Source organism: Nymphaea colorata, unplaced genomic scaffold, assembly GCF_008831285.2.
Source record: "Nymphaea colorata isolate Beijing-Zhang1983 unplaced genomic scaffold, ASM883128v2 scaffold0159, whole genome shotgun sequence".
Lineage (NCBI taxonomy): Eukaryota > Viridiplantae > Streptophyta > Magnoliopsida > Nymphaeales > Nymphaeaceae > Nymphaea > Nymphaea colorata.
This window is the reverse complement of record NW_022204665.1, coordinates 20001-45000: the sequence shown is the minus strand read 5'-3', so window position 1 is coordinate 45000 and position 25000 is coordinate 20001. Positions and strand designations below refer to the sequence as shown.

At 51.3% G+C, this 25000-nt stretch overlaps 1 protein-coding gene across 1 annotated transcript; it reads left to right on the top strand.

Moving 5' to 3' along the window:
• The first annotated feature begins 11945 nt into the window (after positions 1 to 11945).
• On the top strand, positions 11946 to 23728 carry LOC116268232 (uncharacterized). The gene has a single exon (XM_031649971.2). It carries the CDS (start codon positions 16220 to 16222, stop codon positions 21917 to 21919), a length of 5700 nt encoding a protein of 1899 aa, XP_031505831.1. The 5' UTR covers positions 11946 to 16219; the 3' UTR covers positions 21920 to 23728.
• Positions 23729 to 25000: the final 1272 nt, after the last annotated feature.

Here is a 25000-nt window from a genome sequence, read left to right as displayed (position 1 = left end):
CTTGGGGGGTTTAAAGTCTTCAATTGCTTGCGGAGAATGTGCCCGACCAAAGGTGGATTTCCGAAAAATAAGATTTATGGTAGGCCAGGTGATTTTCGCGTTAGCCCGTATTACCCGAGAGCGATCGCCCAAAGCACCTGTGAGGTTCGTCGGAGGGGGGGGGGGGCTGGTGAAACATTTGCTCGGCTCGATGGACCTTGCTGTAGTCCCTCTTGTGCCCGGTCTTCCGCTGCTTGCGGAAAGTGCTCGGAACACTAGGGATACACAAGGCGGATTCGTACTTCAAAAATACTTATGGTAGACCAAGTGATTTTCGCGTTAGCCCCTTTCACCCGGGAGCCGTCGCCCAAATCACATGTATGGGAGATCATTTGCATCAATCGGCTGCTGTAGTCCCTCCTGTGCCCGGTCTTCCGCTGCTCGCGGACAGCGTCGGGAACAGTAGGGATACAGAAAGCGAATTCGCTTGATACTTCAAAAATATTTAATATTTATGGTAGACCAAGTGATTTTCGCGTTGGCCCTTTTTATGGGGGAGCCATCGCCCAAATCACCTATAGGTTAATGTTACAGGGCTACTGGTAGGGTCTTGTCCGTGGCCGACCTAAGTCTGAAACCAACGGCCGTGCCTACCCCCACGATCACCTTGGACCAACCAGAAGACTTCCTAGACAAATTAAAACAAAGACACTACCCAGTCGGACAGGACCCCGACTTAGAAAATCCCGGATAGGTAGCGGAATACAAGAGAGGCTATACCCAAATCCAAGCAAAACCTACTACACAAATCTAAGAGATGCGAGGCTAATACAAGCGGAAGCGATACATTTGTTAAAAATCACTCAAACTCACTCAAGCAAACCATGCAAACCACGCCTAAACGCACAAACCACACCCACCCGTAGGAGGCTAGTGCTGGCACGAGGTCGTGTCCTTGGCGCAGTGCCGCGGAGGTCCCTCTATGCACAACTACGACCTCACGGTCGGGCTGAAAGCAAAATGCAGAAATAAATGCTACCTCCCGCGTGTCTAAAGAGAGGAGTAGAGTGTACCGGCCAAGGCTAGCTTGGCTAAGCAGTCAAAAGCCTCGAGGTGAGATTCCACACTCGAGGACTACCAGCAACACGAAAGAAGAGGGCTGGTGCAGAGCTGAACTCCAAAAGAAGAGGCCGTGAGTGAAGTCAAGCCGTTCCAAGAGACGCGTGAAGTAGGATCACCCCGCCGGAATCGCCTAGGAGCACTTCAACGCCTTGCTGGATGTCTGGGGGACCTTCTGGAATCCACGCCGGAGAGTCGCCGGAAAAAGAGCAGAGGTGGCCGGAGGTGGCCGGAGGTCGCCGGAATATGCTGGATCAAGGCCCGCCGGTTCCAAAGACTTCAAGGATGCGGCTAGCAATGCCGCGGTCTTCCTTGGCGCTAAGGTTGAAACCAACTAGGCGCGGGACTTGGACTGAGTGGGTTCGGACCAGGTGGGACCAGGTGGGACCAGGTGGGCCCGGGCTAGGTTTGGCCAGCGAGCTAGGTCATAGGTAGAGTAGGCTAGGTAGGTCCTACGGTCAAAATCTTCGGTTGACCGGGTGTGGGGAAGGGACTCAAATGAGGGTTCCTACAAAGTAGCTAGGGTGGGTTTGAGTGGCTCGGTTTAGGGTAGATGAGAAAATGGAAATGGAAAGGCAAGTGGTAACTTGGTAAGTTCGGGTGAGCTCGGGGTAATTGGGTAGGGTAGAGTTGGCTAAGAATATGGAGAATATTCCATGATAGGATTGTCCTCCAAGATTCTAGGCTAGGTGGCGTTCTAGAAGGGCTATCTCCCTAATACGTAGGAGAGAGGCTAGGGATCTTGGTGAGGTGTATAGGTGAGGTGGCGATTTGGCTGATGAGGTGTGTGGCTGGGCAATATCCTAGCTAAAATGGAGGAGGAGGTGGCAGTCAACAAGGTGATCAGCCACCTACGAAGTAGGAGAAGATCTCTCAAAAGAGAACTCGCCCCTTCCAAATGTGATCCACTAGCTACAAGCTAGGGATGTGGAGGATTTCACTCCAAGGTTCTCTCCCAAGTGCTCCCGATCATGCCACGTGTACAGATATGTGGTGGAGATGGCGAAGGGCCCAAGTCAAGCAATCACTTACCGATTTGGGTGAGACAAATGCGAAATCCCCAAATGTGACGACGCAAGAGTGCTTTCCCCAAATGTGGCCGGATTTTCCCCAATTGAGGCCGGAATCTCCCAAATGCACACACGAATAACTCGAACACTTGCAGCCCGGGATGGAGTGATGCCGGAATCAATGCAGCAGTGGCCGGAATTAGACAATTCCGGCCAATTTCCAGAACTGGCCGCGCCTAGTCCTCTTGCCGATTCTCTCTTTCTTTTACTTTAATTTTTCATTTGGGCGTCTTTCTTTTTCTTTTCTTTTCTTTCTGATTTTTCTCGCCCTTCTTTTCTGTTGTTTTCTTTCTGATTTCGACCAGCAAGAGGGAGGACAAGGCAGTGGCTAAATCTGAACTTTCTTGGCTCAAAGAAACTAAAACAATCGAATGAAACTCATAGAATTAAACGACAATAACTAGCTGGAGGTGCGTGACTCGTAAAATCGAGTTTAAGGACGATTTCCACCGTGGGAAAGGCTAGCTTGCTGGCTGTGATTCCAGCAAGAACTCCCCTTGGCCGAACTCTCCCCTAAACTCTCTTAACGCCGTTGCACGCCCCTACAATCGAGTTATGGACGCTTACCTCTAAGAGCCCAAATCTGGAGTGGATACTTCACCCTTCTAGTCGCCTAGAGGATGAAGTCTTCCCAGTACGAAGAGGCCTCTAACCTTCACGGGTGGAGACGTGGAGGCTGCACCGCTACCGTTGATGAAGACGTGGGGAACAAATCCATGGGAAGAAGCACCTTGCGCCGGACGCTTGGAAGCTCTTCATTTGGCTAACCCTTCGGTTGAGTGATTAGGGAAGAATAGAAGAAGAAATCAAGGCTAAGAGAGAAGAATACCGTCGGGTATAGCTGCTGTTGCTTGAGGAATTTCAGCAAGTTGCATCGAAAATTCCCCAATGTAAGACGGAGGAAGAAGAACGTGGCTTGGAGAGGAGACGCGCGTGAGAGGGAGAGAACTCGAGTAGAGGAGAAGAGAGAGAGTCGATTCACACAAATGACTTCTATTCTCGAATTTTGCATACAGATCCAAAAGAATTCTAAATATTTATAATACTGAATTAAAAAGCGGATCTAAACAATTGATCCAACCCAAAATCAAAATCCAAAACGGAATTGACTACCAAAGCAAATGCGCACTCTAAAATCAAAGAAAACGCAAGCAAACTCGAACTCGAGACTTAGTGTCTCGTCCCTAACTCGTCCTCTCCTTAGCCCGCACGCTGTGGGCCTTGGTTCAGACCAGAAATTCGCCTAGGCTCGCCCTAGGCTGACCCTAAGTGCATGAGTATAGCGAAGACCTAGGTTGGACTAGACCGGACTCGGACTTGACCCCTTTCGCCTTGGTCCTCAAGAGCCTCGCTTAGAGCCGTTGCCTCTCCTCCCGCTCCTCCCTCGGCATCGATTCTAAGCTGAATATGTTCAGTTTGTAAGGTCTGCACCTGATGCACTACGCCTCCCTTTTGACTCAGCCTTGAGTCATCTTGGCCTTGTAGGGCCTTAATCGCATGAAGGGCGGTTTTGCCCCGCGCCCTTTGGCTGCTCTCAGCGACATCTGTGGCTACCCTAGGCCACTCTGCAGGTTGACCCGTATCAGATCCACCCTCCTGAGATGGAGCTTGTCCCCAAGCTCCTGTAGGGAATTGGAATTTTACCTTGTCAAACAACTCCCAGGAGGTACCACCATCGATTCCTTCCCATTCAATCAAAACCTCGTGGCGGGCTCTACCATCTCTAGTGACCCATCGGTGCTTTAGGATTCGATATGGGCGTTGGCTAACATCTGGTAATGGTTCCTCTTGCTCTGGTACTGGCCCATGATGCGGCTTCAACCGAGAGACATGGAATACTGGATGGACAAGGGCTGTAGGGGGCAAAGCTATGCGATAGGCTGCCTTACCAATTTTCTGAAGAACTCGAAACGGCCCATAGTATCTTGGCAGAAGCTTCGAATAGGGCTGTCCTAGCAACGATTTCTGCTTCATGGGCAGCCTCTTTAACCATACCATGTCGCCTACCTCAAATTCTCTGTCTCTACGCCCCTTATCATGCGCCTTTTTCATTCTAGCCTGGGCCCTCTGGATGTTTCTTTTTAGCGTGGCTAGAATGTCATCCCTGTTTATCAAGGCAACATCGACCTCATCTTCTCTTGCGGTGTCTACCTCATACCTCGGGACATAACTCGGCGGGCAACCATACAGGGCTTCATAGGGAGTCATGCCGGTTCCTGAATGGAGGCTGGTGTTATAGGACCACTCAGCCCAAGATAAATATTTGACCCAGGTGTTGGGTCTCTCTCCGGCGTAACACCTCAGATAGGTCTCCAGTGTCCTGTTGACTACTTCGCTCTGCCCATCTGTTTGAGGAAGATGGGCGGTGCTAAAGTTGATCACTGTACCCGCCATTCTCATATACTCCCTCCAAAAAGCACTGAGGAAGATCGAGTCCCGATCGCAGACAATGGTCTTGGGCATACCATGCAGCTTTCCAACGTGATCTTGGTAAACATTAGCAACCATTGGTCCATGGTAGTTTCTGGGTAGGGCCACAAAATGGCTGTACTTGGTTAAGCGATCCACCACGACCAACACCGCCTCTTTCCCTTCAGCTCGGGGCATTGCATCAATGAAGTCCATTGATACATCTTCCCATGGCTTATCCGGTATGGGCAAAGGGTTCAAGTGCCCTGGAGGCTTGATGGCCTCATATTTTTCACGTTGGCAGGTAGGGCAGGCTTTCACGTAATCCCTCACGTCTGCTTTCATTCCCTCCCACCAAAACTGTGCCTTAATGCGCCCCATAGTTTTAGCCACGCCTTCGTGACCAGCAATGCTCGAGTCATGAAAATGTTTGAGTAGCTCAACCTTGAGAGGCGAGTTCTTTGGTACCAAGGCTCGTCGCTTCTTGCAGAGTATTTCTCCTCTTAACGAATAGTGGGGAATAGACTCTGGATTCTGGCGTATGGACTGCTTGAGGAGCCTAAGTGTTAGATCCTGATCTTGCTCCTGAGTTAGTCTATCCCAAAGGTCGGTCTCAATCACAGAAAGAGTTTTTAAGTGCTCTGGCATGCGTGACAAGGAGTCTGCAGCAGAGTTTTCGGTTCCCTTCTTGTACTCTATCGTGAAATCGTAGCCAAGGAGTTTGGCTAACCATCTCTGCTGGATAGGAGTCGAGACGCGTTGCTTTACCATGTACCTCAAACTGCTGTGGTCCGTTCTCACCACAAATCTTCGCCCAATCAGATAGGGCCTCCACTTGTCTACTGCTAAGACTATTGCCAAAAGCTCCTTTTCATAGGTGGAAAAGGGTTTGGCCCGCTCCGTGAGGGCTTTCGACATAAACGCAATTGGGTGGCCCTCTTGGCTCAGAACTGCACCGACGCCTACGTCACTAGCATCTGTCTCAATTATGAAATCCTTAGAGAAATCAGGGAGAGCAAGTACTGGGGCACTCATCATAGCGGCCTTCAGTTTGACAAAGGCCTCTCTTGCTTTCTCAGTCCATGTAAACTCCCCCTTTTTCAACATGTGCGTCAAGGGAGAAGCGATCAAACCATAGCCTTTGATAAATCTGCGATAGTACCCCGTGAGGCCTAAAAATCCCCGCATGCCTCGAGGGTCCTTCGGCAAGGGCCATTGCTCCATGGCCTGGAGTTTTTCAGGGTCGGCTCTGACCCCCTCATGTGATACGATGTGACCCAAATACCCGATAGAAGTCTGCCCAAAGCTGCACTTGGACATTTTCGCGAATAGGGTATTCTCCCTTAATATTCTCAACACTGTGCGAAGGTGCTCGACATGCTGTTCAATACTCTGGCTGTACACAAGAATGTCATCGAAGAAGACTAACACGAAGTCACGCAGGAACTGACGAAACACGTCATTCATACATCGTTGGAATGTTGCGGGCGCGTTCGTAAGTCCAAACGGCATGACCAAAAACTCATAATGGCCGTCATGGGTACGAAATGCCGTCTTTGTAATGTCTTCCTCATACATTCGAATTTGGTGGTACCCTGACCGGAGATCCAACTTGGAAAAGATGCGAGCTCCAGATAGTTCATCCAAGAGTTCATCAATAACAGGAATTGGATGCCTATCCTTGACAGTAGCTTTGTTCAAGGCCCTGTAATCCACACAGAATCTCCATGTGTTGTCCTTTTTCTTGACGAGAAGGACTGGCGACGAAAAGGGACTAGAACTTGGCCGAATAATATTACTTTCTCGCATTTCTTTGACCAATCGCTCAATTTCTGATTTTTGAGCGTACCCATAGCGGTACGGGCGCACGTTAACCGGCTCTGTGCCGTTGGTCAATACTATCCTGTGGTCATATGATCGAGGTGGAGGAAGTCCTTTAGGTTCCTCGAATATATCCTTGAACTCCTCCAACACTTTCTGAATCTGCTCGGGTACTTTCTCTTCTGATCCCTCTTGAGCGACAACTTCCTCTGCCACTGAAACTAACCAAGCCGCTGGTCTCTGGACTGCTATAGCCTTTAGCGCTGCCTTGGGTGCCAAACTAGGATCGACTGCCCTTAGCACTACTTCCTCTCCTCCACCCTCTTTAGGTAGGCACATCTCCATGGTAGAGAAGTCCCACCAAATTCGCCCTAAGGTCTTGAGCCATTTGACTCCAAGAATGATATCTACGCTGGGTAGAGGGACAACTAGCAAGTCGACTGTATAAGGAATCTTCTGAAGCACGAGCTCTACGTTTGCATACTTGCGAGTGCAAGGGAGACACTCACCATTGGCCACCAGTACTTTAAGAGTTGGGTGCTCTTCGATGGTACAATTCAATTCCTGAGCGAGGTGGTCACCCACGAAATTGTGAGTAGCCCCCGAATCCAAAAGAACAAGAACATTTCTCTTTCCAATTTGCCCTATAACTCTCATAGCATCTGGTCGGTTAGGGTCTGTCATGGTATGACAAGCGCCCTCAAGGGGTGGCCTTTCCTGCTCTTGAGGCTCTTCTCGGGCCTCCAATTCCTCTATTTCTTCGATCATAGGGGATTGATCTTCTTCATCGTCGGCGTCATCATCCAAAACCGTGTAGACTCGAATGTGCTTGCACTTGTGCGTAGGGTCCCACTTTTCTTTACACCAGAAACACTGCTTGTTCTTGATTAACTCTTCTCTTTCTTCCCGAGTTAGTACAGGAGGCGCTCGACCCTTGAAAGCGGGTTTAGGTTCTTCTTTACGCGGAGGGGCTGGAAGGAGTTTTTGCGGTTGAGGGATCTCCCTCACACGGACTGTTCCGGGGTTTCTCCATTGTCGGTACAAGGCTTGTTTCTTTCTTTGCCTATCCTCGATGGAACGTGCTTTGGCAAAGCACTTCCGCAACTCCGTGTTGGGCTCAGCCCGTATGTCTATCTGAATTTCCTCCTTCAATCCTCCAACAAATGCGGCAATGAGGGACTTGGGCGTCCAATCAACCATGCTTGCTAAATTCTCAAACTTGGCTTGGTATTCTTGAACTGATGCGGTTTGTCTTAGATTACGCAACTCGATGTCGTAATCTACATAGGAAGACTCACCAAATCTGAGCATGAGAGCTTCTTTGAACTCTCCCCACGTATTGACTGGCTCCTTGAGCTTGAGCCAACGATACCATCTCCTAGCTTCGCCATCGAAGTGTAGAATGGACGTTTGAAGCCATTCCTCATCAGGAATCATCTGACATGTGAAGTACTCCTCCACTTGAAAAATCCAATCTAAGGGTTCCTTGCCATTGAATCTAGGGAAGTCAATGCGAACCATAGGAATCCTTGGTTGGTTTCTTGGCGCTGCCTGACGCTCTCTATACGGCTCCCAAGAAGGTGGTTCACGGTCTCCTCTATCACCCCATCTACGATCTGAATTAATATTCTCCCACTGTGTGCCTCCAAATCTGGACCTATACTGGCTGGATTGGGGTCCATAAGGCTCTCGGTTCTCCCAATCAGGCGAGGAGTTATGATGCCCACCGTGATAGTTGTTGAGGTTGGTGGGCTGTGCTTGGAAACCTCCATTATTGCTGTTATTCCCCCCGGGTGGTGGTCTACTAGGGCCGGCTTGCGAATGGAAGGGATTAGGACCGACGTTGGGCGGTCCATTGAGTATGCCCTTGCCCTTATCAACGTGGGGCTGTGGGGGATCCGGGTTGTTTCTCCTAAGGGCCTCTTGATTGGCCGTCATGACTCTCATCATCTCCTTGATCTCATCTAACTCGTTGAGCTTAGAAAGTTGTTTCTTGTAGTCGCTCATCTCGTGGCGGATTTTCAAAACCTCATTTTCGATGTGAACCATTCTTTCCACCGCGTATACCTCCATCTCAGTAGATGGCTGTTCCTCATTGGCTGAGGTCTCCGCCTCAACATCTGGTGCCTCGGGCACGACTTGCTTCTTCTTAACCATTGCGATGGTTAAGTCCAAAAAAAAAAATCAGAAATCCAAACGTCTAAAAGAATCACACGACTAGTTGAAAACCACTGACTCTGACACTGACAAGAATTCCAGCTGTATTCTGCCCTGTATAAAATCCGAAATGCCGATACTGTACTTGCTTGCTGCTGCTCCAAGGAGGCTCTGATACCAAATTGGTAGGGTCTTGTCCGTGGCCGACCTAAGTCTGAAACCAACGGCCGTGCCTACCCCCACGATCACCTTGGACCAACCAGAAGACTTCCTAGACAAATTAAAACAAAGACACTACCCAGTCGGACAGGACCCCGACTTAGAAAATCCCGGATAGGTAGCGGAATACAAGAGAGGCTATACCCAAATCCAAGCAAAACCTACTACACAAATCTAAGAGATGCGAGGCTAATACAAGCGGAAGCGATACATTTGTTAAAAATCACTCAAACTCACTCAAGCAAACCATGCAAACCACGCCTAAACGCACAAACCACACCCACCCGTAGGAGGCTAGTGCTGGCACGAGGTCGTGTCCTTGGCGCAGTGCCGCGGAGGTCCCTCTATGCACAACTACGACCTCACGGTCGGGCTGAAAGCAAAATGCAGAAATAAATGCTACCTCCCGCGTGTCTAAAGAGAGGAGTAGAGTGTACCGGCCAAGGCTAGCTTGGCTAAGCAGTCAAAAGCCTCGAGGTGAGATTCCACACTCGAGGACTACCAGCAACACGAAAGAAGAGGGCTGGTGCAGAGCTGAACTCCAAAAGAAGAGGCCGTGAGTGAAGTCAAGCTGTTCCAAGAGACGCGTGAAGTAGGATCACCCCGCCGGAATCGCCTAGGAGCACTTCAACGCCTTGCTGGATGTCTGGGGGACCTTCTGGAATCCACGCCGGAGAGTCGCCGGAAAAAGAGCAGAGGTGGCCGGAGGTGGCCGGAGGTCGCCGGAATATGCTGGATCAAGGCCCGCCGGTTCCAAAGACTTCAAGGATGCGGCTAGCAATGCCGCGGTCTTCCTTGGCGCTAAGGTTGAAACCAACTAGGCGCGGGACTTGGACTGAGTGGGTTCGGACCAGGTGGGACCAGGTGGGACCAGGTGGGCCCGGGCTAGGTTTGGCCAGCGAGCTAGGTCATAGGTAGAGTAGGCTAGGTAGGTCCTACGGTCAAAATCTTCGGTTGACCGGGTGTGGGGAAGGGACTCAAATGAGGGTTCCTACAAAGTAGCTAGGGTGGGTTTGAGTGGCTCGGTTTAGGGTAGATGAGAAAATGGAAATGGAAAGGCAAGTGGTAACTTGGTAAGTTCGGGTGAGCTCGGGGTAATTGGGTAGGGTAGAGTTGGCTAAGAATATGGAGAATATTCCATGATAGGATTGTCCTCCAAGATTCTAGGCTAGGTGGCGTTCTAGAAGGGCTATCTCCCTAATACGTAGGAGAGAGGCTAGGGATCTTGGTGAGGTGTATAGGTGAGGTGGCGATTTGGCTGATGAGGTGTGTGGCTGGGCAATATCCTAGCTAAAATGGAGGAGGAGGTGGCAGTCAACAAGGTGATCAGCCACCTACGAAGTAGGAGAAGATCTCTCAAAAGAGAACTCGCCCCTTCCAAATGTGATCCACTAGCTACAAGCTAGGGATGTGGAGGATTTCACTCCAAGGTTCTCTCCCAAGTGCTCCCGATCATGCCACGTGTACAGATATGTGGTGGAGATGGCGAAGGGCCCAAGTCAAGCAATCACTTACCGATTTGGGTGAGACAAATGCGAAATCCCCAAATGTGACGACGCAAGAGTGCTTTCCCCAAATGTGGCCGGATTTTCCCCAATTGAGGCCGGAATCTCCCAAATGCACACACGAATAACTCGAACACTTGCAGCCCGGGATGGAGTGATGCCGGAATCAATGCAGCAGTGGCCGGAATTAGACAATTCCGGCCAATTTCCAGAACTGGCCGCGCCTAGTCCTCTTGCCGATTCTCTCTTTCTTTTACTTTAATTTTTCATTTGGGCGTCTTTCTTTTTCTTTTCTTTTCTTTCTGATTTTTCTCGCCCTTCTTTTCTGTTGTTTTCTTTCTGATTTCGACCAGCAAGAGGGAGGACAAGGCAGTGGCTAAATCTGAACTTTCTTGGCTCAAAGAAACTAAAACAATCGAATGAAACTCATAGAATTAAACGACAATAACTAGCTGGAGGTGCGTGACTCGTAAAATCGAGTTTAAGGACGATTTCCACCGTGGGAAAGGCTAGCTTGCTGGCTGTGATTCCAGCAAGAACTCCCCTTGGCCGAACTCTCCCCTAAACTCTCTTAACGCCGTTGCACGCCCCTACAATCGAGTTATGGACGCTTACCTCTAAGAGCCCAAATCTGGAGTGGATACTTCACCCTTCTAGTCGCCTAGAGGATGAAGTCTTCCCAGTACGAAGAGGCCTCTAACCTTCACGGGTGGAGACGTGGAGGCTGCACCGCTACCGTTGATGAAGACGTGGGGAACAAATCCATGGGAAGAAGCACCTTGCGCCGGACGCTTGGAAGCTCTTCATTTGGCTAACCCTTCGGTTGAGTGATTAGGGAAGAATAGAAGAAGAAATCAAGGCTAAGAGAGAAGAATACCGTCGGGTATAGCTGCTGTTGCTTGAGGAATTTCAGCAAGTTGCATCGAAAATTCCCCAATGTAAGACGGAGGAAGAAGAACGTGGCTTGGAGAGGAGACGCGCGTGAGAGGGAGAGAACTCGAGTAGAGGAGAAGAGAGAGAGTCGATTCACACAAATGACTTCTATTCTCGAATTTTGCATACAGATCCAAAAGAATTCTAAATATTTATAATACTGAATTAAAAAGCGGATCTAAACAATTGATCCAACCCAAAATCAAAATCCAAAACGGAATTGACTACCAAAGCAAATGCGCACTCTAAAATCAAAGAAAACGCAAGCAAACTCGAACTCGAGACTTAGTGTCTCGTCCCTAACTCGTCCTCTCCTTAGCCCGCACGCTGTGGGCCTTGGTTCAGACCAGAAATTCGCCTAGGCTCGCCCTAGGCTGACCCTAAGTGCATGAGTATAGCGAAGACCTAGGTTGGACTAGACCGGACTCGGACTTGACCCCTTTCGCCTTGGTCCTCAAGAGCCTCGCTTAGAGCCGTTGCCTCTCCTCCCGCTCCTCCCTCGGCATCGATTCTAAGCTGAATATGTTCAGTTTGTAAGGTCTGCACCTGATGCACTACGCCTCCCTTTTGACTCAGCCTTGAGTCATCTTGGCCTTGTAGGGCCTTAATCGCATGAAGGGCGGTTTTGCCCCGCGCCCTTTGGCTGCTCTCAGCGACATCTGTGGCTACCCTAGGCCACTCTGCAGGTTGACCCGTATCAGCTACCTACGAGTTGGCCGAGAGCAGCCAACGACACCGCCGAGGCTAGGCCAGTGGGCGAGAGCAGCCAGCTACCGGGCCGGGCGAGCGTCGGCCAAGGGCGCCGAAGGTGGCCGGGCACGGCCGAGGGTGGCGTGGGCCAGCGCACCGCCGAGAGGTTGCCGAGAGATGAGGGCGCCGAGCGCCCACGCCGAGCGGGGAAAGCACCCGCAACCACTGACCCTGCTTCCTTTTGTTGTGAGGCTAACGTGTTTTGCAGGGCACGAGACCAGGACGCAAAGGAGGTTACCCGTGGAGAGGCCACGGCCGCGGTTGCCGATGACGACGCCAAGAGCCCGAACGCGCCAGCCATTGCGGAGGAGATCACGAGCGAGGGTGCTACGCAGCCAAGGGAGGTTGACGAGATGACAGCCCCACACTCAGCCCGTGCACTTGATCCGAGAGAGGCTAGCCCGTCGATTGGAGGACTTCATGCCATAGCACTTGGACACGGTGAGGCCACTCTGCCCACCCAAGCCAAGCCAGACGTACTCGAGCGGAGTGGGCTGGACTTAGCACGCGGGGCTCAGCTTGCTGGACACACCATGGAGACAGGGTGTTCTGGACAGAGACTGACGAGTTCCAGACTGTCAAACAGAGGACGCACGGACAGGACAGGAACAGGGGTCGTTCAGGCGTTCAGAACAGAGACAGAGCTGACAGACAGGACGGACAGCCACAGGACAGGCACAGAGGATGTCCTGGCGTCCGGAACAGAGACAGTCCAGGAAACTGAGACGGGCAGATACGAAGGCCGTCTAGACCGAGTCTAGACGAAGTGGGTTAGGACCCAGGCGAGGCACCGAGGCAGCACCCAGGAGCGGAAGAGAGACCCGAGTTGGAGTCTTGTTGGTAGGCCGTCTCGGCCGTACCGATTCACTTTGTACATGTTTTATTTCAGCTTTTGCTCTTGTACCGGGACGGTTCAGGGGCGTCCCGAGTCACTTAGCCTTTATAAGCTAAGTGATGGAACTTTTACCCTAAGTTTTTTGACATAATAGAATTGGGTTTTCTTCTCTCTCGTGTGAGAGCTTGTCACCATGGGCGGCTGCCATGCTTGCCCTCCCAAAACCTGCAACTCCCTTCATCTCTGAGAAGCCTTAGGCCGGAGAAGACGCCGGAGTGCGGTCGGAAAGACGAGCAACCAGAGGGCTGGCGCCGGAGGCCAGCACCGGACGCTCGGCTGCGAGTTCTTCCTCTCCCATTTGCTGAAAACGGAGGTTCTGTGAAGCCCCAGGCCGGAACCGTGGAGAAGACGATCGGAGTGCTGGTAGCTCGACCACGGAGCTGCTGTGAGGCTGCGTTCGTCAAGGGAGAGCAGCGGATGTGGCTGCGCTGGTTTCAGCAACGCCTTCCCTGCTGAAAACGACATCCGGCGGTCTTCAAGAGGTAAGCCTTGATCTCCGACGGCTTCCTCTCGTTGTCCGTTCGTTCCAGAAGGTGGCTCTAACGCTGCTGACGCCGGAGGTGCTTCTAACTCGTTTGGAATCCACCGAAGGTAGCTCGGGCGATTGTCGCTGGATTGAAGAGTCGTTCGATCGGTTTTAACGACTGTGAGCAGCGCATTCGGGCGGAATCCTTCCGTTCGTCTAACACTGTGAGCAGGGATTCAAATCGATGGGAGACTAAGCGATTTCTGTAGCATGTGTTTACTCTTGCTTCTGTAATGTTATTGCTGCGAGAAATCGAGGAGAAACGCAAAGGAATCGGAAGGAAAACGAAAAACGGAATAGCCTTCAACCGGTTTCTGTAAAACAGTCCCTGAACCCTGACAAAACGCGAATCTGAAGAAATACAGAGGGGGTTTTGATGATCCGACGCTTCTGTGACTTTCCCCTCATCAATACGAAACCAATGAACCTGGAATGAGCCAAATCCGACAAGAAATGAGGGAGATATCGCAGTTTGAATAGCCTGGACTGTTTCCCCCAATTTTGCCGCCGACCAGTCCCTGGAAACCTGCAAATCTGAAGAAAATGGTGTACAATCTCGACGATCGGCCACTGTGGTTGCCTTCCTAACTTCCTTACGCACATTTCAAGCTAAGGAGGCCCAAAATCCGACGTCGGATGACTGAGATATGATCGACGGCCTGAATCTGAAAAAGAACGGCGGTGGAAGTCTGTAATCTCCGCCCGAACGGCGGCAGCGCCCCCATCTTCACTAGAATTTGGGGAAAACCACCAAATCCGGTGATCTGACTATCCTCCTTCGTTCTAATCTGTTGTTCTTGCTCTATTCCTGATATCTAATGCTTGGATTAACGTTTTGATTGAGAATGATCACCCGGAGAATCGATTGAAGCTCTGGAATCCTTCCTGCACCCGCCTGAGTGGATGAACACTGCTGCAGCGTCGCGTGCCTTCCAGGAGCTATCACCTGAGAGCGAATCTGAGCCGGGCCTCTTGGGAGTTCCTTCCTTGGTGTCTTAGGAGTCTCCCGGTGAAATCTGGCATTCATTGGACGAAGGAAATGACTGGAACGAAGATCTGAAGCCGAAGCTGTCTGAACCATTTCCTGTCGTCCTGAACAGAGCTCCACCTTGCGGCGTCCAGCTCCAAAACTGCTCAACGTCTTGCCCAAGGAGGTCTTGTTTGGGCCCAATCTTCTGGGCGTCCAAACCTTGGTGTGTCAGCTCCCTTCAAACCAAATTTCAGGATTTTTGGGTGTCTGGATCAACGGGAATGAATTTTTGAAGACGGACTACTCTGGAACTCGCCTGCGTTCTGTTCTGTTCCTGAACAGAGCCTGATGACTGTGACAGTTCGGCGCCTTCAGCCTTCAACGACTTGACCTTACAGGGCTCCGATTGCAGTGATTTTTGGAGCGTCCCTTCATAATCATCAGAGGCAGCTACCCACCAAATTTCAGCCCAATCCGAGCTGTGGATGATTTTTAATGATTTTTGGAAGATCGGCAAAGCCTGAGAATCCAGAACCTTCACCAGAGAACCAGGGAGCTTAAGCTGTCCAGGACAGCGCGCGTGCTTCGGCGTCAATCGAAGCTTGCCTCACCCCTTCATCGTCTAGCTCCAGGGGTTTAATCCTCAATCTGGTGACGCCTCTCCACATTCGAAATTCTGCTCTTAATCTTTGCCTTTGTCAGTGATTTGCTCGCCCTTGTTTGAAGTGCATTGTAGCCCAACGGTGGAAGGTGTTGCGGACAGCAGGGCCTAATCGATTGCAGCTACACCTGTTAGGAGACATAGCTTACGCCGGGCTAAGCGGCGCTTGCATCCCCCTAAACTCAACAACGAACAGGGGTAAAATGTTCTCACGGTGAAGTCTCCTAACGATGCTTGGAAATACTCCGTTTCCTTGCTAATTTCGACAGTAACCTTCTCTATTCATTTTCTGGAGTGTATTGCTGAGAAGGAGGAGCAGTCCAGCAACCGTGTGCTGAGCTGATCCCGGGAGAAGAAGGGTGTACGCTGTCACCGTGTCAGCGCTAGCCTCCCCCTACTTCATCACAGCACTAGGGGTTCCAACGTTTCCAGCTAAGTGCAATCCCTTCTCCCGTCTTGAGTTGCTGAATTACAAAACAGTAACTATGCTGTCTATGTCTTGAGCAAGGAGGAGAGACCAACTTGAACGGGCACCTCGCTTGCGAAGACCGACGTGCTGATTACCAAGGGGCTTTGGCCTTTGCCCTTGGTCGCTTGCTGAACTAGCTTCAGCCAGGTAGGCACCCGAATCACCCTATAGATTCGAGGGCGGGTGCACTTGTTTTCAGCCTTGCCTCCGGGCGTGTAGTGCTTGGGTTACCTCCAAAGCTCGATAGCTAAGGACACGAACCCGGACTACGGACCTTCCTAGGGTGCATGGTGATGGTTTGCACGTCCTAGGGATTGTATGAATGGTTTGATACGAATGATGAATGCTGGATTGAGTGAGGAATGAGCTATTGTTGTACGCTACGCTTGTACGGCCTCGAACCCAACTTGTTGTAGTAGGTTCAGACCTAGTTTAGCAAAGGGTAAACCATTCCTTGTATCCTTACCCAAGGGCATTTGAGCTGGGATTGTGTCCAGCCGGGGTTGAAATTTTGTAAGGCCAATCTTGGGCCAGCTACATTACCACTAAGAGGTCTTGGGAGATTACGTTCGTCGGCGGCTTTGAGGCGCTACAAGGGCGGATGTAACAGTTTGGTATCAGAGCGGCTTAGTGTGTTTTCTTGTTCAGATTTGGTCAGCTAAGGCAGCAAAGAGTTACGGTTTTGAGCAGCTTAATCTTCTGAAATTCGGTCTTGAATAGAGGGTTCATCCCAGTCATGGGGCGCAAGGAGAAGCAGCCGGTTAGAGAAGTTGAGGAAACTGAAATAGTTGAGGAAGGAACCACCGCAGCTCATGTAGAACCTCATCTCGCACTTCCTTCAGCTGATTTAAGCACTTTAATAACGTCTATACAGCAGCTTACAGCCCAGCAGGCGGCATTCATGAAAGAAACCCAAATCATACATGAGCGATTAGCTCATAACCAAGAAGAAATGAGAGCCCAAAGTGAGAGGTTGGATCGCATTGAAAGGAGATCACAAGGGGCCTCGGTACATGGCCCGGGCCCTATTCCCCAACCTGCCCGTCCGAACTCACCCAGCACTTCTCAAGAGAGGCCTAAAGAAACCAACCCCCTAAGTGTCCCGGATTTACTAAAAGGGCTTCAACAACTCATCTCACAAGCCACGGGAGCACCTAGTGGAGGAACCACTCTTGTAGGAGAGGGTCGGCCTTCACCACGAGGGGAGGAAAACAGAAATACATTCCATCCTCCTCCTAGGCCAGCTGGAGAAGAGGGTCATGAGCAAAGACAAGGGGTAGTTAGGCCACTAAGACCCCAGCCCGAGAGGAGAGGACGCCATGAACCACATACCGAGTCGGATGAACTAGAAGAAGACGAGGAAGGCTTCTACGATGATGGAGGCTATCCTTACGTGCGAGGGCAGCTCCCACGTAGAGGAATGATGCGAAGGGGCAGACAAGAGAGACCACGTGATGAGGCACCCTTGCCTCTTCCCCGCATGGAATGCCCGACGTTCAATGGGACCAAAGTTCGTGATTGGGTATGCAAAGTTGAGAAGTATTTCCAATGCCAACGAGTTGCCCATGAACAGAAAATCGACCGAGCTATGATGTATTTCGAGGACAATGCCCTTCATTGGTATCAATATACCATGAGGAAGACGCCAAACCAAGGATGGGACCAGTTTAGAGCCGGTTTGATAGAGAGGTTTGAGAGGGCCAGCCAACGCGACTTCAATGTTCAGTTAAACAGCCTTAAACAAACGGGGACGGTGCTTGAATACCAAGATCAGTTTGAGAGGTTGTCATGTCTCGTGGAGGACTGGAATGAAGATGCCCTCGTGGGGGCCTTTATTGCTGGATTACAACCAGAAATCCGTCTAGCCGTTCAAACGCAAGAGTCAAGAGACCTTCGAATTTGCATGAAGGTGGCTAGGGATAAAGAAGAGAAAATGGAGCTTAAACGTGCCATAAGGAAGGATGCAAAAGGGTATGACCCACATCGGGCCAGAACCCTCATTCACTCCAAAGCGAACTTCAAGAAGAAGGCTACACCCCCACCCCAACATCCCCCACGCAAGGTCACTTACATCACCAAGGAAGAAAGAGACCGACGATTTCAGCAAGGGCTATGTTATAATTGTGAAGAAAAATGGCACAAGGGCCATGAGTGCAAAAAGAAACGGCTGTATGCAGTTCTTGAGGATGATGAGGAACCACCCACCGATGATGATTCTAGTGAGGATGAGGTTCCACCGGTAGTCTTAGTTGAGGCAGCCATTGGAGAGGAAACGTCTTGCCACTCCTTGACCGACCCTAGTAAAGCCAAAGCAATGAGAGTTAGAGGGTATGTCAACCAAACCAGACTTGTAGTCCTCCTAGACTCGGGGGCCACTCATAATTTCATGAGTCTAGAAGTGGCTAACAAGCTGGGATGCCGCATTGAGCCTCAAGCTCCGTTTACAGTTATGGTAGGCGATGGGTCCAAGCTCCCTTGCGAAGGAAGGTGCAAAGACCTAGAACTTGTGATGAACAAGGTGCCCTTCAAGGTGGACGTGTTTGTTTTACCTCTTGGAGGAGTCGACATAGTGTTAGGCATTCAATGGCTGGAAACCTTGGGTGTAATCCATTGGGACTTTGCTAACCTCCGAATGAGTTTCACGAAAGATGGCGATGAGGAAAGAGTCACGTTGACAGCCATGAACTCAAGCGTGAAGCCACGGGCAGCCCTCAAGGCGTTAGTGGCTCAGCAGCCCGCATTTTGGTTAGTGGCTATGGCCACGGATGTGCCAGCCAAGGAAGAGCCAACAGAAATAGTTCCCATCGAAATTCAGCATGTGTTGAAAGATTTCATTGATTTATTTGAAGAGCCGTCTGGTTTGCCACCCAAACGCTCCTACGATCACCAAATTAACATGTCAAACGGCACGGAGCCCATCAATGTGAGACCCTATCGATATGGGTTCACTCAAAAGGCTGAGATTGAACGCTTGGTGAAGGAAATGATAGAAGGAGGAATCATAAGACCGAGTGCAAGCCCCTTCTCCTCCCCGGTCCTCCTTGTGAAGAAAAAAGATGGGTCTTGGCGGTTTTGCGTCGATTATAGAGCACTTAATGACGCCACCATCAAGGATCGTCATCCAATTCCGGTGATAGACGAGTTATTGGATGAGCTTGCCGGGTCCTCCATCTTCTCAAAGCTGGACCTACGTGCTGGTTATCATCAAATACGGATGGAAGAAAGGGACATATACAAAACAGCCTTCCGTACACACGACGGCCACTACGAGTTCCTCGTGATGCCGTTTGGGCTCACCAACGCACCGGCGACTTTTCAGCGATGTATGAACGATTTATTCAGATGTCATCTTCGCGACTTTGTGTTGGTGTTCTTCGATGATATCCTTGTGTACAGTAAGGATATAGATCAGCATGCCAAGCACCTCAGACGAGTCCTCCAAATTCTGCGAGAAAATACCCTCTATGCCAAACGATCAAAATGTAATTTCGGGCAGGACTCCATCGGCTATCTTGGACATATTGTGTCCAAAGAGGGGGTACGGGCAGACCCCGAGAAGCTTCACGCCATGACCAGATGGCCAGTTCCCAAGGACACTAGAGGGCTGAGAGGATTTTTGGGCCTCACGGGGTACTATCGACGCTTTATACAAGGCTACGGGACGATAGCTTCGCCCTTGACGAAAATGTTGAAGAAGGGCATGTTCGTTTGGACTGACCAGTCCCGTAGAGCCTTCGACCAGTTGAAGGCAGCAATGCTAGCAGCCCCGGTGTTGACACTTCCAGATTTTACCCAAAAGTTCTTGGTGGAGACCGATGCTAGTGACACGGGTGTGGGAGCCGTTCTTAGCCAATCTGGCCACCCGATAGCCTTCATGTCTAAGGCTCTTACTCAAAGGGCAAAGCCACTCTCTACCTACGAAAAGGAACTTCTAGCTATTGTTATGGCTGTAGAGAAGTGGCGCCCCTATTTGATTGGACGGAAATTCAAGGTGAGAACCGATCATAACAGCCTACGCTACATGATGAAACAAAGAGCATCGACTCCAACGCAGCAAAGGTGGCTAGCCAAGCTCCTTGGCTATGACTTTGAGATCGAATACAAGCGTGGGGCTGATAACACGGCAGCCGATTCCCTCTCACGCCTTAGTGAGCAACTGATGACATTATCGGTTTTGGAGACCGATCTTTGGGATAGAATACGGGCAGCACAACAAGAAGATGACAGCCTTAGATTGCTAGCCTCCTCTCTCCAACAGAATCCGGGCAGCATACCCTTGTACAGCCATGAAAGAGGGCTGTTACGTCGCAAGGGGACGGTCGTGATACCAAAGGGTTCCCCTTTGATCCGTGAGCTGTTCGAACATTTTCACTCTACACCCTCCGCCGGGCACGAAGGGGCGGCCAAAACCGCCAGTCGTATAAGAGGACAGTTTTGGTGGGAGGGCTTCAAATCGGACATTAGGCAAATGGTGAGGCAGTGCCACACATGCCAAAGAGAGAAATACGAGGCTATTAAGCCTCCCGGCTTGCTGCACCCCTTGCCTATTCCTACGAGGCCTTGGGTAGACGTCTCCATGGACTTTATAGACGCTCTACCCAAATCTGAAAACAAGGAAGCAATCCTTGTGGTGGTGGATCGCTTATCCAAGTATAGCCATTTTGCTCCACTCCCAAGGCATTACAACGGGCCTATGGTGGCTGAGGTATACCACAACCATGTAGGAAAGCTTCATGGTATGCCTCAGTCGATTGTATGTGACAGAGACTCCATCTTCATGAGCCTCTTTTGGAAAGAATACTTGAAGATGGCCGGGACAACACTCCTAGCTAGCACAGCGCATCACCCACAGACGGACGGTCAGAGTGAGATCGTCAATCGCATGCTAGAGACATATCTTCGGTGCTACGCAGGGGATAGACCGAACACATGGGTTCGGTACCTGTCTTGGGCTGAGTGGTCCTACAACACCAGCCATCACTCATCCATCGATATGACACCCCACGAAGCCGTATACGGGTACCCTCCTCCCACCATTGTCAGATATGAGGGAGGCACGTCCATTGAAGACGAGGTTGACTGTAGCCTTCGAACTCGTGACGAGCTTCTTGATTCATTGAAGAAGAACATCCTTAAGGCCCAACATCGTATGCGACAGAATTATAACAAGGGCAGAAAAGATAGGGAGTTCACAGTTGGGGATTATGTATGGCTCAAGAGGCTCCCCTTCAAACAACGATCTCTCTTGGGCCAACCATACTCAAAACTCCTTCCGAGGTACTATGGGCCTTTTCCAGTCTTGCAGAGGGTAGGCAAGGCAGCCTATCGTTTGGCTCTACCACAGTCAGCCATGGTTCACCCCGTGTTCCATGTCTCCAGGCTGAAACCGCACCACGGGCAGCCAACAGAGAGGACTGAGCCTCTACCACCCCAGTTACCGACGCCATATCGTATCTTGCGCCATAGGCATGTGCAGCGGAATGGGCAGCAGCGTCATGAGGTGTTAGTTGAGTGGGAGGGGCCGGACAGTGGAACATCATGGGAGCTATGGGATCAGGTTCACCACCGCTTCCCGACTAGAGCTTGGGGACAAGCTCAATCCAAGGGGGGTGGATCTGTTACAGGGCTACCTACGAGTTGGCCGAGAGCAGCCAACGACACCGCCGAGGCTAGGCCAGTGGGCGAGAGCAGCCAGCTACCGGGCCGGGCGAGCGTCGGCCAAGGGCGCCGAAGGTGGCCGGGCACGGCCGAGGGTGGCGTGGGCCAGCGCACCGCCGAGAGGTTGCCGAGAGATGAGGGCGCCGAGCGCCCACGCCGAGCGGGGAAAGCACCCGCAACCACTGACCCTGCTTCCTTTTGTTGTGAGGCTAACGTGTTTTGCAGGGCACGAGACCAGGACGCAAAGGAGGTTACCCGTGGAGAGGCCACGGCCGCGGTTGCCGATGACGACGCCAAGAGCCCGAACGCGCCAGCCATTGCGGAGGAGATCACGAGCGAGGGTGCTACGCAGCCAAGGGAGGTTGACGAGATGACAGCCCCACACTCAGCCCGTGCACTTGATCCGAGAGAGGCTAGCCCGTCGATTGGAGGACTTCATGCCATAGCACTTGGACACGGTGAGGCCACTCTGCCCACCCAAGCCAAGCCAGACGTACTCGAGCGGAGTGGGCTGGACTTAGCACGCGGGGCTCAGCTTGCTGGACACACCATGGAGACAGGGTGTTCTGGACAGAGACTGACGAGTTCCAGACTGTCAAACAGAGGACGCACGGACAGGACAGGAACAGGGGTCGTTCAGGCGTTCAGAACAGAGACAGAGCTGACAGACAGGACGGACAGCCACAGGACAGGCACAGAGGATGTCCTGGCGTCCGGAACAGAGACAGTCCAGGAAACTGAGACGGGCAGATACGAAGGCCGTCTAGACCGAGTCTAGACGAAGTGGGTTAGGACCCAGGCGAGGCACCGAGGCAGCACCCAGGAGCGGAAGAGAGACCCGAGTTGGAGTCTTGTTGGTAGGCCGTCTCGGCCGTACCGATTCACTTTGTACATGTTTTATTTCAGCTTTTGCTCTTGTACCGGGACGGTTCAGGGGCGTCCCGAGTCACTTAGCCTTTATAAGCTAAGTGATGGAACTTTTACCCTAAGTTTTTTGACATAATAGAATTGGGTTTTCTTCTCTCTCGTGTGAGAGCTTGTCACCATGGGCGGCTGCCATGCTTGCCCTCCCAAAACCTGCAACTCCCTTCATCTCTGAGAAGCCTTAGGCCGGAGAAGACGCCGGAGTGCGGTCGGAAAGACGAGCAACCAGAGGGCTGGCGCCGGAGGCCAGCACCGGACGCTCGGCTGCGAGTTCTTCCTCTCCCATTTGCTGAAAACGGAGGTTCTGTGAAGCCCCAGGCCGGAACCGTGGAGAAGACGATCGGAGTGCTGGTAGCTCGACCACGGAGCTGCTGTGAGGCTGCGTTCGTCAAGGGAGAGCAGCGGATGTGGCTGCGCTGGTTTCAGCAACGCCTTCCCTGCTGAAAACGACATCCGGCGGTCTTCAAGAGGTAAGCCTTGATCTCCGACGGCTTCCTCTCGTTGTCCGTTCGTTCCAGAAGGTGGCTCTAACGCTGCTGACGCCGGAGGTGCTTCTAACTCGTTTGGAATCCACCGAAGGTAGCTCGGGCGATTGTCGCTGGATTGAAGAGTCGTTCGATCGGTTTTAACGACTGTGAGCAGCGCATTCGGGCGGAATCCTTCCGTTCGTCTAACACTGTGAGCAGGGATTCAAATCGATGGGAGACTAAGCGATTTCTGTAGCATGTGTTTACTCTTGCTTCTGTAATGTTATTGCTGCGAGAAATCGAGGAGAAACGCAAAGGAATCGGAAGGAAAACGAAAAACGGAATAGCCTTCAACCGGTTTCTGTAAAACAGTCCCTGAACCCTGACAAAACGCGAATCTGAAGAAATACAGAGGGGGTTTTGATGATCCGACGCTTCTGTGACTTTCCCCTCATCAATACGAAACCAATGAACCCGGAATGAGCCAAATCCGACAAGAAATGAGGGAGATATCGCAGTTTGAATAGCCTGGACTGTTTCCCCCAATTTTGCCGCCGACCAGTCCCTGGAAACCTGCAAATCTGAAGAAAATGGTGTACAATCTCGACGATCGGCCACTGTGGTTGCCTTCCTAACTTCCTTACGCACATTTCAAGCTAAGGAGGCCCAAAATCCGACGTCGGATGACTGAGATATGATCGACGGCCTGAATCTGAAAAAGAACGGCGGTGGAAGTCTGTAATCTCCGCCCGAACGGCGGCAGCGCCCCCATCTTCACTAGAATTTGGGGAAAACCACCAAATCCGGTGATCTGACTATCCTCCTTCGTTCTAATCTGTTGTTCTTGCTCTATTCCTGATATCTAATGCTTGGATTAACGTTTTGATTGAGAATGATCACCCGGAGAATCGATTGAAGCTCTGGAATCCTTCCTGCACCCGCCTGAGTGGATGAACACTGCTGCAGCGTCGCGTGCCTTCCAGGAGCTATCACCTGAGAGCGAATCTGAGCCGGGCCTCTTGGGAGTTCCTTCCTTGGTGTCTTAGGAGTCTCCCGGTGAAATCTGGCATTCATTGGACGAAGGAAATGACTGGAACGAAGATCTGAAGCCGAAGCTGTCTGAACCATTTCCTGTCGTCCTGAACAGAGCTCCACCTTGCGGCGTCCAGCTCCAAAACTGCTCAACGTCTTGCCCAAGGAGGTCTTTTTTGGGCCCAATCTTCTGGGCGTCCAAACCTTGGTGTGTCAGCTCCCTTCAAACCAAATTTCAGGATTTTTAGGTGTCTGGATCAACGGGAATGAATTTTTGAAGACGGACTACTCTGGAACTCGCCTGCGTTCTGTTCTGTTCCTGAACAGAGCCTGATGACTGTGACAGTTCGGCGCCTTCAGCCTTCAACGACTTGACCTTACAGGGCTCCGATTGCAGTGATTTTTGGAGCGTCCCTTCATAATCATCAGAGGCAGCTACCCACCAAATTTCAGCCCAATCCGAGCTGTGGATGATTTTTAATGATTTTTGGAAGATCGGCAAAGCCTGAGAATCCAGAACCTTCACCAGAGAACCAGGGAGCTTAAGCTGTCCAGGACAGCGCGCGTGCTTCGGCGTCAATCGAAGCTTGCCTCACCCCTTCATCGTCTAGCTCCAGGGGTTTAATCCTCAATCTGGTGACGCCTCTCCACATTCGAAATTCTGCTCTTAATCTTTGCCTTTGTCAGTGATTTGCTCGCCCTTGTTTGAAGTGCATTGTAGCCCAACGGTGGAAGGTGTTGCGGACAGCAGGGCCTAATCGATTGCAGCTACACCTGTTAGGAGACATAGCTTACGCCGGGCTAAGCGGCGCTTGCATCCCCCTAAACTCAACAACGAACAGGGGTAAAATGTTCTCACGGTGAAGTCTCCTAACGATGCTTGGAAATACTCCGTTTCCTTGCTAATTTCGACAGTAACCTTCTCTATTCATTTTCTGGAGTGTATTGCTGAGAAGGAGGAGCAGTCCAGCAACCGTGTGCTGAGCTGATCCCGGGAGAAGAAGGGTGTACGCTGTCACCGTGTCAGCGCTAGCCTCCCCCTACTTCATCACAGCACTAGGGGTTCCAACGTTTCCAGCTAAGTGCAATCCCTTCTCCCGTCTTGAGTTGCTGAATTACAAAACAGTAACTATGCTGTCTATGTCTTGAGCAAGGAGGAGAGACCAACTTGAACGGGCACCTCGCTTGCGAAGACCGACGTGCTGATTACCAAGGGGCTTTGGCCTTTGCCCTTGGTCGCTTGCTGAACTAGCTTCAGCCAGGTAGGCACCCGAATCACCCTATAGATTCGAGGGCGGGTGCACTTGTTTTCAGCCTTGCCTCCGGGCGTGTAGTGCTTGGGTTACCTCCAAAGCTCGATAGCTAAGGACACGAACCCGGACTACGGACCTTCCTAGGGTGCATGGTGATGGTTTGCACGTCCTAGGGATTGTATG